A 17918-nucleotide genomic window follows, 5' to 3' on the forward strand; every position below is an offset into this window, starting at 1 on the left:
TGGGGTGTAGGGGCACTAATCTGAAGTCAGATGATCTAATTCAAACATTGACTGTGCTACTTACTAGCTTTGTAAACATAAAGCAAATTGCTTCATGTCTTTGAGCTGGTTTCTTCAAATGGAAAATGGCAAAAATGATATATAACTTGAAGGACTGTTTTGAGAACTAAAGAAGGAAACATTCTTGAAAGATTGAACCATTAGAGGTTCTCAGCAAATATTTGTTAAATCTGATTCTCAGTTCCCAAATGCAGGGGGTTTGTTCATTAGATCTTTGGTACTGGCCATAGTAGTAAAAGAAAAAAAATTACTGCACTGAAATCGTTCCGATTTAGAGCTGTAAGCGATAACACATTCCCATCCCTTTCAGCAAACTCTCTCTCCCTTCCTCTCTCTCCTTCCTTCTTCTTCCCTTCCCTTCTCTTGTTCTTCTTCTTCTCTCTCTGACTCTTCCTCTGTGTCTCTGTCTCTCTGTCTACCTCCGTCCCATATGTGTCTGTCTCCTAGAGGCGCAGGGCTGAGCTCTGACAGTCAGAGCTGTGTGATTCCGAAATGCTCCTGAGAGCAAGTCACACTCCACTCAGCGTGGCTGATCTTCCCTGGGCTCAACGAGGCTGCCCCAGTAAAGACATTCAATGCAGTTGGCTTCTCATTGCCCTGGCTTGAAATGGCCACATCGGGCTCTAACCTCGAATCCAGTAGCTTCTGTACTGTGTCTCAGCCATCCCTACACCATCATAGTCCGTCCCATTTGGTTAGTCTGAAAAACCAGTGATGTCCTCAGCACTCCCCAGGATTCTTTTTTGTGCCCCGCCGCCGCCCCGGTCAGAACCCACGTCCATTTCTGAGAACTGCAACCTCCTCCAGCCATTCACCCACCAGGCCCTTCTCTTCTCTTCCAGATGGCTTGGCATCTTCTTCCGAGCAAGTGCAGCTCTCAGGCCAGGCTTGAGCCTGCAGCCTGTGTGCCCTCCATCATCAGGGCCCCCTCTCAGGTCAGGCTACACCGAGGGTGGGATGGCAGACTTCCAGGGTCACTTCCAAGTCGTGTCCATGCAGGTTTGGATATTACTGTTCCTACTGATTCCCTGTGTCTCCCTGAACCTGTTTCCTTATTTGTCACAAGGGCATGAGAAACACTCACCTCAGCCTTGTTATAAGGATAAATAACAGATTTTTTTTTTTTTTGAGATGGAATCTCACCCTGTTGCCCAGGCTGGAGTACAATGGCGTGATCTCAGCTCGCTGCAACCTCTGCTTCCTGGGTTCAAGCTATTCTCCTGCCTCAGCCTCCCGAGTAGCTGGGTTTACAGGCATGTGCCACCACACCCGGCTAATTTTTTGTATCTTTAGTAGAGATGGGGTTTCACCATGTTGGCCAGGCTGGTCTCAAACTCCTGACCTCATGATCCACCTGCCTTGGCCTCCCAATTTGCTGGGATTACAGGTGTGAGCCACTGCGCCCAGCCAATCACACATTTAAAGTGTCTCATGCCTGGCATGTGTCAGCAAACGTCAGAAACTTAACAGGCAGCAGCCCCTTTCCTCCTCCCTCCTCTTCCTCTGTCCAGGGAAAGGCTCTCCCTCTGTTTTGGTCTGAAGGGCACTCCTCCTGGTCCCACGTTACCCTCAATAGTACCCCACAGCTCCATGGTGAAAGCCCAGCTGTGGAGTCACTCTCCTGGGGTCAAACCCAAGGCTGACACTTACTATGTGATTTACAATTAGGAAGAGGAGACAGGGCTCCTATGAAGATTAGATGAGGTTGTGAAGGTGCAGACAGCTGGGCTCCTGGTGCACACTGTGTTCTTAGTAAACACTGTGGTCATGACAGTTGTCCATTCTCTGGGATCCTCAGTGCCTCCTGCCATCGGCCTCCTCTCTGCACCCCTGCAGCCCCCACAGCACTGTAGCTGCCCTCACTCCCCACTCTGAGCTGACCTCCTTGCAGAGCTGTGTTCTCCAAGCGCCTCCTCCTTTCCGGTCCTGCCCCTCCACTCCACCCGGAGTCGTCCTGTGAGGGCTCACAGAGGCCTTTTACTTCTCCCCACACAATGAACATGCTGGAAACTTCCACCAACTGGACTTCCTATGGCCTTTTAGATAAGTGATAGTTCTTCCTCCTTGAAGTCTCTCCTCCCTTGGTATGTAACTCCAAGCAAGCTATATTCAATGTACACAAAACCATTTAGCATCTGTCATGGTTTCTGACTGTCTGTAGGATGACGTCTAAACTCTTTAGCATGGCATTCACGTGGCTCACGATATGATTCCTGGAAAATAAGGTTCTGGTCTTATTTTCTCTGTTCCTTCATAGGCACCCCACTCCCCAGCAATACCAAAAATCTTGCAATTTCCCAACCACAACATCTTCTCCTACAACTCCATGCATTTGCTCGTAGTACATTCCCTGCCTTCTCTGCCCTCAAGCAGAAAATTCCTACTCATCCTTTAAGACTCAACCCACTGCCAACCTTCTCAGAGAAGCAAGGCCTCCTGGAGCCATGCAGCAAGGGACTGGGGGAGCAGGGTTCTATTAGGTTCTCCAAGCCGCACCTGACCTGCATGGAGCCACCTCTGCCCACGGCCCTGGAGTGTGTCAGTGTGCACGGGTCCCACAAATCCTGGCACACATAACGGTAAGGACAATAGCAAGCCTGGGCGCCATGCTCACTCTCAGACTGAGGCCAGGATGTTTCCAGATCATTCTCTGTCTTTGAGAGCATTTCCCTGACCCTATTCTAGTCCCCACACAGACAGTTCCAAGGCCTGAAAAATAAGCTGAGTTCTGAGCTCAGCTGCGATCCCGTTCATGGTAAGTGAAAGTGAAATGTGATCATTCCACAGAATTAGAGACTGGAAAGAGCTTCTGATTTTGGAAGAACAATTTTTTAAAATGGATTTGTATGCATAACATCCATTGCAGTTGGTGACGGTGGAGTCAGTGACTAATAAAAATGTCATTTCCTGTGATTTTTATAAATTACAGTAAATATGCCAGTAATCACCCACATTAGCTGCTGAAATGCAGGCAGCCAGCTGGAATAGAGGCCAGGGGACCCCATTGAGGCCTCAAGAGGGAGACCCCACAGGTGCAAATTGACACCTAGGCAAACAGTAGTTAATACATGCTAGAATCTGGAGAAGGGTAAAGTGTTAAAATAAATGTATGTCAAGCAGACAAATTTGGACTTCTCCATGAGGATCTGTCACGTCAAACAGGAAATCACTATAAATTACTTGTAATAGTAAAAATCTTGTCATTTATAACCTTTAAGGCAACGGGCTCATTTAACACATCAACTCACAGATCATAATCTAGGAGAGTTGGCCTGGGTATTTATTTCACTTTTAATGTGTAGAAGCTGGGACAAGCCATGCATGAGCTGCGAAAGCCCTCACAGTGCCCTGTCGGCTCCTCAAGCCATGGGACCGGCGAGAGAGATAACTGCCTGAGGCTTGGGGGATGAACACGTCAAGATAGGAAAGCCCTTCCTGCTCCTGTAAAAATTAAGACATGACTGAAAATGTCATGCCTTGGTTAGTCTCGTAATGAATAAATCCAAATAAATCCCACCATTATTCTGTTTATTTGTTTTACTTATAAGCTATTCGAAGTCATTGGAGCTGAAAGTGTGTTTCAACACGCCAAGCACATTTAGAGTATCTTGTAATCATCTTGCTAACCAGTGCACAGGCGAATGATGAGTGGAATTCTGTGTTTATTTCAGATACCTCAGTATACACTGCCCACAGTTAAGAAACCACGACCTGAGACATTGTTTTGAAGAGGTGAAAATGCCTCCACTCAAGTGGCCCAGGAGCGTGATCCAGGAAGACAAACACACAGAACCATCTTCTGCATTATTTGAAAATTCAGTGGAAACTAGGTATTTATGAACGAGATGCTTACTGCAGTTTGCATGCACTGAGTAGACATTTGTGGATTAATTCATCTAGGGTTGGGGGAGAGGTTCCAAGAGGAGGGTAAGAGCAAAGAACAGCCAAAGGCCCAGCTGACCATTCCCTTCAGTGAGAAAAAGACCGGCAGGCAGAGTTGAGCACGCAGCTCACATTCGCACATGCTTGGCAATCATGAACTGTAAGGAAGAGCAAAGTTGGTTTCCAGAAAGATGTTAACTCACAGTTGCACTTCTCTCCACTTCCCTTGTTCCTCTCCCTGGCCTCTCTACATCTCCCTGCCCTCTCCTGCACCAGGGCTTGGTCAGTGCTTAACTCTGGCAGGAACCACGAGTGCTGTCTGCTGCAACTTGCTAGGATTCAGATGCCACTCATGAGGCATGGGCAAGTGTGAGCACTTGGAACACACACGCACACCTGCACAGGCACATGCAGCCTCTGTGGGGCATGTTTAGAACTCCTGGGTCTGCTGGCGGGTACCTTTCCCCCTCATGCTTTCCACATGCAGCCAAGGCCTACTTCTATTGCAGTAAAAATTAGTCTCCGTGTCTGCCTGTCTGAACACAAGCTAACTTACAAGGAAACATGAAATTTAAATTGAAGTTAAAAATTTTAAATTAGATTTAATTTAAAATTTTAACTTCATTTTAAAATTTAATTAAATTAGATTTAACTGGTTCCTTGAAAATTGCTGATCTCTCTCTGAACTTAATCCTGTTTTCAAAATTATGGTTTGTTTTCTTAGATTGATAGGGTCCTCAGTGTGGGGAGGGAGAGGTATTTGAAGGTGAATATGAGAGCATCTACAGGTAAAGAGTTTAGGCACAGTTTAGATCATGTAGAGAAAAACCTGTCATTTAGGGGGAGAAGCTGATTCTGGGAACCAAATTATTCAAATTAACCATATCCAATCTGCAGTGCCAAAACCAAAACCAAACCAACCAGCCTAAATTGTTCACTTTACTTTGGCAGGCACCAAATATGCATATGTGTATCAAATAAAGTGAACAACTGGAGTTCTTTCTCTAATTTAGATAATTTCTGGAAAAAAACCAGCAATCTACATCTTTTGCCTCAATTGCTAGATTATTGCTGATGAGAGAATATTTATGTTTTTAACTTTTCTTTCTCCTTTGGGTGAGGTGGCTGGAATGGATAAATGTTTCAATTCTACATTTCTAAATTCTGCATATCTATAGAGTCATGTTGCATATGTTACTCACATATGATTATTGACACATTTATTAATTTACAACAAAGTTAATTTCTATGGAACAATGAGTAATTTTGAAAATATTTTGGATAAAATTTTACAAACTCATTATTCAACGAACTCAACAATGCATATTGTATTTCTATGGTTCTAAGATGCCCATTTTAAATATTTTTATCATCTCTGGAATCTAAATGCACCATTACCATCAGTGGCAACTTAGAATTACAATTGGCAGAGTTTTTTCTTTCATAGCAGCATGTAAAATAAAGATGCATCTTATAAATGGCATCTTAAGCTTGTTGAAATAGAAAAAGTGTGTGTGTGTAGAAGTAGCCTACAGATAATTTCTTGTCCAGATGGTCTCGGGGTAAAAAAAAAATTGTTTGTGTCAAATATCAGCTATTCTTCCCTAATACTTCTTTATTAGGGATTATAAATTATAACCCCAAACTTTTGCATAACTCTTTTTATTCTAAAAACCTCTTGTCCTTATAATGAGTGGTTCATGCTAGTTTGCAGTGTGTATTCGACAGAGAATTTCTGTTGCTTTGTCCCCCGCTCCCATCAACTAAAAAAATCTACAAATGAAAACTCTAGGAGACCAGTTTCCCATTTGGTACCAAAGCTAAAAATGAGTTCCCTCAAATCCTCAAAAAAAAAAAAAAAAAATCAAAGTTAGTACCATTGAATGGGGTTTAGCTAATCTTATAAGTTTTTAAATAAGCATGCCCACTTGCAGCAAAATCCTGTGCTACATTTGTGCTTGTTCTCTGGAAAGTTTAGAAGGCAATTTCTGTAATGCAGAAAAGTCTGTACCACTGACCTCCCAGCCATGCCACAAGATATTTCTGGTCTGAATTCTTTCTGTGTCTTTTCTCAGAGCCAGAAGTCTTGGAGAGCATTGAGAGCCAATTGTAAATATTAAGTCAGTTGGAGGTGATGTGGGAATAGTGGAGGGAAGAGAAACTATGTTTAGATTTTTTTTTTTTTTTTTTTTTTTTTTTGAGACGGAGTCTCTTCTGTCGCCCAGGCTGGAGTGCAGTGGCGTGATCTCAGCTCACTGCAAGCTCCACGTCCCAGGTTCATGCCATTCTCCTGCCTCAGCCTCCCGAGTAGCTGGGACTAAGGTGCCTGCCACCACGCCCAGCTAATTTTTTGTATTTTTAGTAGAGACGGGGTTTCATCATGTTAGCCAGGATGGTCTCGATCTCCTGACCTTGTGATCCGCCCTCCTCGGCCTCCCAAAGTGCTGGGATTACAGGCGTGAGCCACCGTGCCCGGCCTAAATTTTTTTTAAATTTTAAATGGTCGGGATTCCAGACAGGAAAATCAGCCATATTAGTGCTACACGAGAACACCTATTCTTCCCACAGGCATGCTGGCTGCGGAGCTTACAGAGACATGTGCACACATACATGCAGTGAATATCTAAATTTCCTCTCTGATAGCTATGCCATTTAAGGGTTGAGGTTGATATTTCTTCACTTTCAGCCCTCTGCTCTCTACTTCATCTCATTCTTTCTGGGACCATCCTATATGCACGATTTAAAGGGAATTACCTATTACTTCGATTATTTGTTTCTTATCAACTGATGTTAAACTACAAGGATTTGCATTGAAAAGACACAAAGAAAGAGCAAGCCATGGCACATCGCCAGATGAAAGAGTAATGTTCTGGTGAATTTAGCCTAAATAATTTACTGCTATATAAAAGTGGAAAAGTGGAAGGTGAACCCTTTGACCAATAAATCTCTCCTGCCCATGAAACCCTTATCTGGTCTCCTCCAATGTATTCCACACGCGGAAGCCATCATCACAGGCTCGGGCTTGTGATTTGTAAACCTTGATCTTCTGCACTCCGTGTCCTAAATATGGATAATTAGCATCAGTTTATCACGCCTCTGCATATTTTCTCTTCTCTCCAAACATGCATGCTTCTGTTGGCTGCCATTCTGCTACAGAAGATTATGGAGACAGATTGCAGAGAATGAATGTGCTAAACGAGATTAGGAAGGAATAGAAATAGCAACTTGGCCAATAAATTCCTCGTGAGAGCCTTATCATGCAATTACACGTTGACTTGCTTCACACTCTCCCAGCCTCTTAATCCAACACCCCCACCAGGAATGAAATTTCACTAATTTCTGAATTACTGCATATCCTCCTGACTTGTTACTGAGAATGGTTGGAAGGAGAAACATTGCTGAAAACAACATGTAAAACTTTATCATAAAAAGTAAACTTTAACTGTCAAAATGGGCGGTATGAATTTGGAATGTTTAAAGCATTTTAGCGTCGATGAATGGATGCACAAAGTCTTGGCATAGAGAGAGATTCAACTTTTCTTTGAGATTCACCAATTCTGCCATTGTGCCACCTTTGGGGATTCAGAACTGGCTGGGGGGTGGGTGTGTTCCTTGCTCTTAAACAGGACTATCTGATGTGTTTAAAAACAGGACAAAGCATCCACTGATTTTTCTGACTTCTCATTATTACTGATAACAGTCGCGATGCCTCTGGGTAATTCTGGGCAAATCACTTGACCTCTTTAAGTGCCACCTCCTCCTAGCTTAGATGCACCGCTTCACTGCCACAGCCCCTCCTGGCGCCAGCGTGCTGCAGCTTCTCATGCACATTAATGTATATAAGTAGGAAAAGTCTTGCCTATTCCAGATCTCCAAGAATGCTGTAATAGGGCATCTACAGGGGGAGCTCTCTTCTTGCTCTTCTCTGCCTGTTAATGTGATTCTCCCAGGGCTTTATAATAAGTTAGGTATTTAAAGAGGCCCATTAAACCTTTCGATCCACCAGGGGACTATTTATAGCACAGAGCAGCAGTCAGATATTGTGGTGCCCCTACAAAAGCAAGGCTCTACAGCAGGAGAAAGAAAACCTGGCAGGCCTGAACGTGTGTTTACTAGAAGGAATGGAAATCTAGCTCAGATATTAAAACTTGTGCTTAATATTTGTGCTTGCAGAAAAGGAAAGGAGTCCAATTCATGGTGGCAAGAATTAATTAGCAAAAGAAATGCACAGCGACTGTAAAAAGAGTTTTACACGTAGATCATAATGTTGTCTTCACTTTCTTTCCCACAAGTAATGCCTATGCGGGTTCACTGACAAGAGGGCCCTATGAGCCATCCAGAGAAAAGCTTCCATATTTCCCTTACAGAAGACGTGCTTGCAGGCCTTGAATTTTGAGAGGTAAAACTGGACAGCATTCATTTGATGAATAGGTATTGAGCATCTCCTCTGCACACACTGCCAGGCACTGTTGCAGGACCAAGGGGTGAAAAAGCAGGAGGAAGGAGCCCTGCCCTGGAGGAGCTGGCCATGGGGAGGAAGCCAGCCCCGATGTTGTTGCCCACCTGCTTGCCTTCTGCAAGCTGGTTGCTTTTCTATTGGCTGCCAAGAATCTCCTTTTTTTTGGAAAGAAAGCCAGCCTGGAACCCTCATTTACCTTGATTGGGAGGGAGGGACCCAAGGGCCTGGGAGGCAGCCCTGGGAGGCAGCCCTGGGAGGCACTGGTCTGAAGGGCTAGACCCTTGGTAAGAACCTCTGGAAGAACGCCTGTCTTCCAGAACCAGACAGGGAGGCGTGCAATGGGGTGGGGTGGGGGGTACTCCCAGCTGCAGGCACCTCTACTCCTATCTGCAAGAAGACACACACACACACACACACACACACGCACGCCCTAGGTGTCAGAGAAGTCCTCCCTTCCCTGTACCTCCTCCTTCTCAAGCCCCTGAAATCCAGAGGTGCCTGTTTCCAGGCGCCAGCCCTGCTGAGTGGATGTGGGGATGGAGGTCACTGGAGGCCCAGGGCTGGTTTGTTGTTTTTGTTTCCTGTTAGGAGTACTGTGGAGGCTTTGCAGTGCTAGTTTTGGGAAATCTTAGGTTTGGCTTCATCTAATTCCTCTACTGGAGCAAGGCGTGCAGCCAAACCTGCTTAGACCTCCCCAGGCCACGGGCCCGCGGCAGACCTGGGGCTTGCAGCCCAGCTCAGCACCTGCAGGCGGGGGGACCGCGCTCTTGGCTCGAAGACCCCGCCCTGGGCAGGGGACAGAAAATATGAAATCAGATGGGGAGTTATTAATAACTGTCCTCTCCTCCCCTCTGCCGTGTTTCCTGAATCCGTGCGCTATGCAGGAGGGGGGCGGGGGCGGGGGCGCGGGGAGGAGGGGGCCGTTTGCCATTAATCTGGGAACAAGCGGCTAACCTCGGTGACTGGTATTTTCGCTTTTCTTTTCTCACTTTTCTCAGTGTAGGGAAAGCAGTCAAGCCCGCGCGGAGCGATTGTGAGGGGCTCTGCTGGAATTTGGCAGCGCGGAGGCTTGGAGAGAAGCCCCATGCTGGCTCCCATTCAGCCGGCCCGTTTTCCTCGAGCTTTGGAAGTTTCACTCAGCCGTGCACTCAATGGCTTCACAAAGCTGATTACAAGCTTCAGCGCATTCCTGAAGGAGCCAAAAGCGACGCAGGTGCAAACGAGCCGAGGGAGCCCCTTATCCCGGTGACAGAATGGGACAAGCTGGGAAAGGCTTGGACCACACAAATCCAAGGCTCACCAGGCAGCAGAAAGCCTGCCTTGGGAACCGGGGGTCATTATCCGCCCTATTCAGCGGGGCCCGGGGACCCTGGGGGCCCAGCGAGGCCAGCCCGGGCGGGAGCACCGCCGCCAGCGCGCGCCGGCGACAGGGGGGATCCCCGCTGGGCGCTGCGGCCAGGCCGGGGCTCAGGGCGCTGGGCTGTGCGTTTGCACTAATCTGTGTTCCGGCGGGCTGGTGTCAACCCTAGTGGGGACATGGGAGAAAGAGCACGCCAGTAGGCCACGCGGCGCGTGGGCAGTGCGCAACTTCTGTCGGCGTCCAAGCTGCACGGCCACGTCTCAGCCGGTGCCCACAGGCCATGGACACCCAGCTCCGGGGTCGCTCTGCGCCCTTTCTCCCCAGCCCACCTTTCCCATTGGTCCTCTCTCCTGTCCGCGTGGCAGTGCGGCCCCGCAGGGAGCGACCCCGGGAGGGACAGTGACCGCACGCGTGAAGTGGGGACGGCGGGGCACGGGGCCGTCGTCTAAGAGCGTTCGCATGGCCGAGGACGCTTTCGCTGCGAGTTTGGGGTCGAGGGGCAGTTCCTTCCCGCAGTCATGAACTACGTCTCCTCGTGTTCAGAGACCGGAAACCTGGGGCTGCGGGCGCCAGAAAGAAAAGGGCAGCGCCTCACGGAGCGCGCGGGGGAAGAGGGACTGCGGCAGCGGGACGCGGGGGCGGGAGGGGCGCAGCGGGGAGCTGGAGCGCAGCGGAGGGGAGCGCTGGGGGGCGGGGAGCGCTCGGGCAGCCACCCTGTCCCCGTCCTGAGCCCCGCGCTGTGTCTAGGAGGACGCAACACGCAGTCCCCGGGGGGGGGGGGGGCCGGAGCTCGGAGCCCCCTAGTGCATGCCCCTCTCCTCGCACCCTGCCGAGGCCTCGGCCTTGCCTGCCGTGCCCTGGGCCTGGTTGTGCCCGGCGGTTCCCGCGGGCAGGGCGCGGGCAGGCAGGGCGCGCGCGCCGACGCTCTTTTGTCTGATAACTAATTTGAGTTAATGTGATCTTTATGTAAAGCTAACAGCGGATAATTGTCTATTTTCTCGCCAACAGTCTCCATCACAATCACTTATCTGGAAACCTGCGGTTGGATTAATCGTTATATTCCCGAGATGAGCGTCGCTGCAATCCGCAGCGAACGCGGGTGGGGACCTGGATACGCCTCCCGGGCGCTGGCGGGGCCGGTGCGGGCCAGCTCCGCTACTGCCTGAGACGCAGTGTGCCCAGGTGTTGGTGCCCGCGGGCGAGGGCTGTGGGGCGCCTTCCCCAGAACTTGCTTGACTTGCTTTTCGCTCGAGTGGGTGGTGCGCGGGTGCGGGAGGCGGAGAGAGGAGGAGGGGTAAGGGGAGGAGGGCCTGTGGGGCTGCGGACCCGGAGCAGCCTGGGTGGAGCGCGGCCTCGGGAGGCCCTGGGTGCATCGCGGAGGGGCCTGGGGGCCCAGGCGCCGGAGGAGACGTCGGTGCCGGAACGCAGCGTGTTTCACTTGGGAGAAATGTTGCCCTCGGGCCCTCGCCTCCCTCCCGTCGTCTCGGTTTTTCTGGCTTCGTCCTTCGTCCCACCCACCCGTTCCCACCTCAGGTGCCTCCCCCAGGATCCCCTCCTTAAGGATCCAGGTCTCTGAAAATTATTGGCAACAGTTACACGCCCCACGATTGAAATCTGCAAGAAAAGAGTCCCAGTTCTGCAGGCCGCTCCAGGGCTAGGGGTAGAGAAGATGGTGGCAGGTGGTGCGTCAGCTCTCTAGGGAAGAGGAACTTGCATTACGAAGACTTGTCTTTCTGAGCTGAAGTCAAAACAGGGGCGTCAAGCACGCTCCGTTTGGAGGCGGTGGAGGGGCCGCGCGCCCGCGCTGTCCCAGCCGGAGCTATCCTGGCTGGTGATTGGAGGTTTAACGTCCGGGCTTCAGGCGCTTCTGCAGCTCAGATTTGCCGGCCAAGGGGCCTCAGTCGCAACTTTTCAAAATGGTGTTTCTGGAAAATAACAAATTCAGACTCAACTGGTGACAGCTTTTGGCTATAGAGAATGAAACTTCTTCCCTTTGGTGGTGGAACTCTTAAACTTCGAAGAGTGAAAGAATACAATGAAATAAAACGCCATAAGATCACTGGATTTTTCAGATAAAGGAAGACCCCAAATTACTCCCAAAATGAGGCTTTGTAAATTCTTGTTAAAAATCTTTAAATCTCGAATTTCCCCCTGCAACATCTGATGAGGGCTTTAAGAGCAAACGAGCAAATCCCACCTCGAGAATCAACAAACCCAAGCTCTAGCCAAGGCTCTCCCCGCGTGTTCTTCTCGTGACCTGGGGAATGTACCGCCCCATCGCTCACCTGGCTCTTGTCACCTCGGTCATCTTGAAGTGATCCGTGGACAATGCTGCTCCCTGCCGCAGCTCCGCTGGTCACTCAGGCAGAACGGGGTATGCAAATGGCCTGGAGAGGCCGAGGCCGAACACTGCGCCCATTGTCCCGGGCGCTCAAAGCGCCGAGCAGCTGCGCAGACTTTCTGGGCTCGGACCCTCGGCCGCCACGCTAATGTCATCATTGCAAAACATCAGATTTTGAAGAACTATGCAGTCTGAATTCATTAGCAGCCTTCTCGGCGAAGGTTCTTTCCCGGTGACAAGTTTCAAAGTCCAGACCCCCTCCAACGTTGGTAGGGGTAGGAAGAGGAGGAGGGGTCCGGGGAGGGGGGGTCTTTCGCAAGTGGCGCCTCGGGGGATCCCTGCTCTCCTTCTGGTGCATTCCGCAACTTTAAAAGCCTTCCTTGGGGTTCTGAGCGCGGATGTCTGGCTCGAATGACCTGAGATTTGGACATATTCCCATTTTCTCCCGAGTATTGCTTTAATGTTGCGAGTTTAAATTCACTGAAAGAGGCCCAGATATCAAGTCGAGTGAATTTCACAGACATCATCTTCTGTTTTAATGATCGCGGCAGTGATCGTTTCTTAAGTCATATCCTTTACGGTGAACTCACAACAATGCATGTCAGAGAGGCTGCGCGCCCTAAAGCAAAACAGTTAAAACATCAGGCCACGCTCCTCAAACTGCAGGATTGCAAGCAGCTCACAAACTTCCAGTCCCCACCCCGAGGCGAGGCGAGTCTCAGTGACTTAAGGACCTGCTTGCACTCCCGCTCTCCACGCCCGGTCCCCTGCCCGCACCTGCCCAAGTGGCCTCGTTCCTCTAGAATCTGGACGGTGGGGAGGGGTGCTCGTGATGCCCCGGGATGGGTGCAGGGCGGGGACCAGCGAACGAGACCCAAGGGCGCTAGAACCCAGGAGTGCAAACCACCCTTAGGGCCTGAGGGACCCAGAGGCGGGTGGAGTCGCGTTTCTCAGATTCGTGGGAGGCCGCAGGCGCCTGCAGAGACAGTTGTCCCCCGCCCGGAGCAATGCTAGTTCTCTTCAGGCCCAGGATCTCCACTAACGCGTCCTTCCACTTCCTCACAGGACTCCAAGCTGCTGTCCCCTCTCTGCCGCATCCGAGGCTGGAAAAACTTCCTAGGAGAAGGCAAGAGAAAGCCACCAGACCAGAGCCGAGGACTCAACTTTAAGGTCGAAGACGGCGGAGGGGCAGGTTCTCCCCTGCACACCCCAAGGCCTCTCCTGCACCCGCGAGGCCTGCTCTCCTTCTGACAAAAGGAGGGGGTAGGATGTGGAGGGGTAGTGCAACCAATAATGTTTTTGTAAACACAACAGGGAAATACATGGAGGAAATCTATTTATTGGGTGTGTCATTTTTGGTGGAGGGCGGGGTTGTAAGTGGAGTCATCTAGACCCAGGAAAAAGCTACGGGGCAGGCGGGGTAAGTGGGGGAACTCTTGGTAAATGTGGATAATTTTGAACTGGAACACCATTTTGTTTTCTCCCTGGAGAATTGTATGATGTGGCCTGAAGGCTCTGGAAAGTCACAGATGAGACCCTGCAGGAGGTTCTTCATGTGTGCCAGCCCCTGGCTGGGCCTGGGCAGCCTTGCCTCCATCTTCTGGCCCCAGCTCCTGCCACCGTTCCTGCCACTCCACGTGCAGACAAGGCTGCTGAAGGCTAGAGACAGGGCTCCAAGCCAGAGGCCGGCTTTTTGGAGATGTGGCTGTGGGAGGGGAATCCCAGGAAGTTGCATAGAGAGGGAGTTTTTGCCAGCCTGGGTCACCGATGGCCAGTCCGGGTCACTGATGTCTCCCCAGGGGTGAGGGGACACTGCCTGGCTAATTGTGGGTGTTCAAAATCTGTCTGTTGAGGGAATGCAGAGGTCATCATTGCGGGGTGGAGCCGATGGTCCGCAGAAGCTCTGGGCACAGGTTGGACCTCTTTCCTGCACAAAGAACCCTCCAGGGTGCCCAGTGGTTCTGGCCAGCGCCGGAGCCAGTGACCCTTGGCTTGTTCTGGCCTTCCTCCCCTTCTCACACATGCATTCTCTTGCACACGTCACACACATTCCTACACACTCACACAAATTCCCACACACACAAATTCCCAGAATCAATCTCCCACACACACATGGAAGTCACACACTCATTCTTACATGCGATTCACAGATTCACATGATTCGCAGATGCAATAGACTCACAGACATTCACTCTTACACATGACACAGTTGCACACTTGCAGCCACACACATACACACGCACACGCACTGCAATCCCTTTGCGTTTCCACAGTGTCGAGGGCTGGCTGAACACCAAGGTGGCTCTTGGTGGCTGGGCAGGACTTCTCATGGGAGGGCAAGTCACATAGCTGGAAGGTTACTAGCTTAGGGACATAATTTCCTTATTGACTGACTATAATTTCCTTATAGAAATTCAATAACTATAGCAGAAAATGGAGAATGAGGACATTTTATTTCTCAATGTCAACAGTTCCTTTTCTCCTGCGTCTTCGGAGCAGGCTTCTGCCTGAGGCTGCTGAGGTGCTCTGGGTTCTCGCTGTTTTCAGCGCCTCTAGGTTCAAGCTTTCCTCAGTGCATTTTCCTCGGCTGCCCTTGGACTTGTGTTGTCCGGGGTGGTGGCCACTGGCCCCCAGTGGCTACTGAGCAGGGAGAGCAGGGCCCCTCTGCAGTGAGGCATGCTGCTCGGTGTAAAACACACACGAGATTTTCCAGATGCAGTACTCAAAAGCATGTGAAACACCTCAGTAATCACTTAAAATGTTGATCACAGGTTGAAATGATTATATTTTAGATACCTTAGGTTAAATAAAATATATTATTGAAATTTCGCCTTCTTTTTGCTTTCTAAAGATGTAGCTCTTAGGAACTTTGCAATTACCTACGTGGCTATTTGTGCGTTATCTTCCTGCTGGGCAGTGCGAGACCTTCTCACATATCCTTCAGAAATGGCAAAGGAAAAGCAAAAATGGTGGAGAAGGCTGAGCACGTGGCCTCACGGGAGGCCAGCTCAGAGCTGTTCTGAAGTTGCTTTTGTAACACAATCTATTCTCAAAGCTCCTTTTCTTTCAATGGGGCAGGGTGCGGTTGGCGGGGGGGTGGGGGGCATTACACCTTGTATTTCACTTCTCGATTCATTTTCTTTCCATTTTAATTCCGTCTAATTACTGTATTGTGATCTCAGTCAGCAATCTTGCATGAACTCTGCAGTAACTTCTGAAGACTCTTGCTCCAAGTGTTTGATAATGAGGAGATGTGCAGGACTAAAGTGACTGTGCGATGTCTGCACAGTTCGAAAGCCCGCTTTCCTGTTACTTTCAAATCTCGGGTCAGCATTTTGGAACTTTTCTGCTTTAATTTTTCCACACACACCTCTCACTTCAACCACCTACCATCACCACAACCCAAAACAAAGCAAACAAACAGAAAGCTTGAGCAAGAATTTACATCTGGGAAAATGCTTCTTCTCATCAAGAGTGGAATTCCTTTTTATTCCTATAATTGACTCACAGCTTTGAAAATCTGTGAAGTCATACTTTGGTCACGGAAGTTGCAAGAAACCATATTTGCAAACATTTTATTTTAAAGAAGGTATTTAAAAATATTTTACATATTAGCCACAGATTTCTAGAAGTGAAGTTATAAAAACTAGAAATTATATTTTGCCTTTTGATGATAGCAAGTGAAAAGACTGCTCCAAGAATGTTTTCAATAAATTCAGTATAACTGCAACACAAAAATTCTGCATGCAGGCTTCATATACACACATTATAATTTTATGCATTTATCTTGAGAGTTCTATAACTAATTTTAAAAATGCAACAAAAATGTGAAGTCTACTTTGCCAGTAATGGAAGTGTCTCATAGATAATTCTGAATACAATTAAAATTTTGTTTTTATCATAAAAGGGAACTGTCTTATTCCCATTATTAGTATGTTGTCCACTTACTGTTCTGTTTCTGGCTAAATTTAACTAGAGGAAAAAGAAAATGTGAAATGCCAAGGATGGGCAAAGTTTTGTGGGTAAACTAATAGAGATCGTTAATTTTGGTATTAACTCTTTGGGGAATATCACTCTTGTTAAAATTTAAGCAAGGAACTAGTAGAAATATTTTATTCTTTAATCAAACTACCTGTTTTTTGAAAAAAAATTGCCAAGGAAGAAACTAAAAAATTAGCACATATCCTGTTAAAGAGCCATCAACATCCCTTTGGAAACTCTGGCACTGACTTTGGACGTGTAGGATGGTCTGTTCATTTAGTATATGTATTACACAGCCTCATTTGCATCATCACCTTATAAAGCCAGAGAGACTCTCATTTGCTTTCTGTTTTTCTTCTTTCCCCTAAGGACTACAATGGTTATATACTTTCAAATATTCACAGACGAGATATTCTGGATAAATAATCTAAGATTAACTAAATTAGGTCAATGTTCATACAGCGCCAGTGTGATATATCCCTTGTGCTGAAATTATCTGGTGTCAGCTACATTGATTGAAAAAGCATTACAGACCCAAAAGGAAAAAACACACACACACACACACACAACTCTTATTACAAGATGTCTCAAAAGCAGATAAGAAAGCAATGAAGTCTTCTGGTAAATGAGGGACCTTATCTAGATTTTAATATGGCAGTAAGCAAATTACAAATGTTTCTGCAAGTTAGACAACTTGCACGGGAAAACAGACGTTCCTAAAGTTCCCATAATTCTAAGCCAGTTATAGAGTTTGCACATCATCTGTGCTGGTGGGTTCTTTGTGCTTTTCCTCAAGACATATTCCATATAAGGGCAGAAAAACCATCAAGATTCAGGTCACACTGGCTGGGCTGTTTGACTCACTCTAGGATGGAGACAGCTCAAGAGAAGGACGCCTGAATGTCATTGTCGGAGGGCTACTTTCTGCTTATCTACATATTGTTTATATCTACTTGACACATTGTTTCTCTCTTTCTGAAAATGGCTGTTAATATAACAAAGTCCTTATAACAAAACTAAAATGTCAAGGGTTGGAAAAGAAGGTTCTTGAGGCTTTCATACAGAGGCCACATTTGCTGAAGTCAGTAGCAGAACTCAGCTTGTTTTCACTGGGTAGCCTCTTTAGTAATTTTGTAGGTGAGAAAATGATTTCTTTGATCATTATGATTATCATCCGTTTATCAGTCAAAGTTCACTGAATTGTTACTCCTGTCACCATTATAATCTATTATCACAAAAGGTATTTAACAAGTTGATAATTTGATAGAATGAACAGAATGGCTGTCAGAACATATATTTCAGAAACAGACACAGACTCATCTAGCAGGCTGCTGCCCACAGAGGATGCCATTCCATTCAAAAAATTACTATCTTTAGGGCATATTTCTGAGAGGCAATAATGACAGTAACCTTCATCTTCATCTTCAGGACTAAATTAAATTTCTAATGCATGTCTGGGCATGCAAAAAACTAACAAAATAAAATTAAGAAGGAAGCCCAACAGCCTAAAACTGGAATTTCTGATTGCATTCTAATACAAAAGTGAGTACTTTGAGGGAGAGTATCATAGTTGTTCAAATACTGCAGTGAGCCACAGCTGCAGGTGGGTGTGGACTCTAAGAAGCAGCTGCTGAAACAAGAATTATATAAAGCAAAATAAGTCAGAGGCCGAGATCTAGAATGAGGAATTAAAAACAAAGGAAAACATTAAGCTTCATGAAAAACAAGGGAGTTGGAGCTTTGCTCACCCATCTCCTGTTGACGTCAGGGGTGAGCTGATGCCCATGGGGTCAGTGTTCTCCTTCATGCCTTTAGCTTACCTGCAGCCTTGCTAT

At 47.8% G+C, this 17918-nt stretch overlaps 1 protein-coding gene across 1 annotated transcript in view; it reads left to right on the forward strand.

Annotated features, from left to right (window-relative positions):
- The window catches only part of LOC131383374 (uncharacterized), a 239730-nt gene extending 229566 nt beyond the window's left edge, over positions 1-10164 (forward strand). The window contains exons 2-4 of the mRNA XM_058438174.1: positions 3732-3890; positions 9400-9883; positions 10039-10164. Of these exons, the coding sequence (XP_058294157.1) occupies positions 3799-3890; positions 9400-9883; positions 10039-10164 (702 nt within the window). The 5' untranslated portion in view covers positions 3732-3798. The remainder of the gene's footprint in view (positions 1-3731; positions 3891-9399; positions 9884-10038) is intronic.
- Positions 10165-17918: the final 7754 nt, after the last annotated feature.

The sequence above is a fragment of the Hylobates moloch genome, unplaced genomic scaffold (genome assembly GCF_009828535.3).
Source record: "Hylobates moloch isolate HMO894 unplaced genomic scaffold, HMol_V3 SCAFFOLD_4, whole genome shotgun sequence".
Lineage (NCBI taxonomy): Eukaryota > Metazoa > Chordata > Mammalia > Primates > Hylobatidae > Hylobates > Hylobates moloch.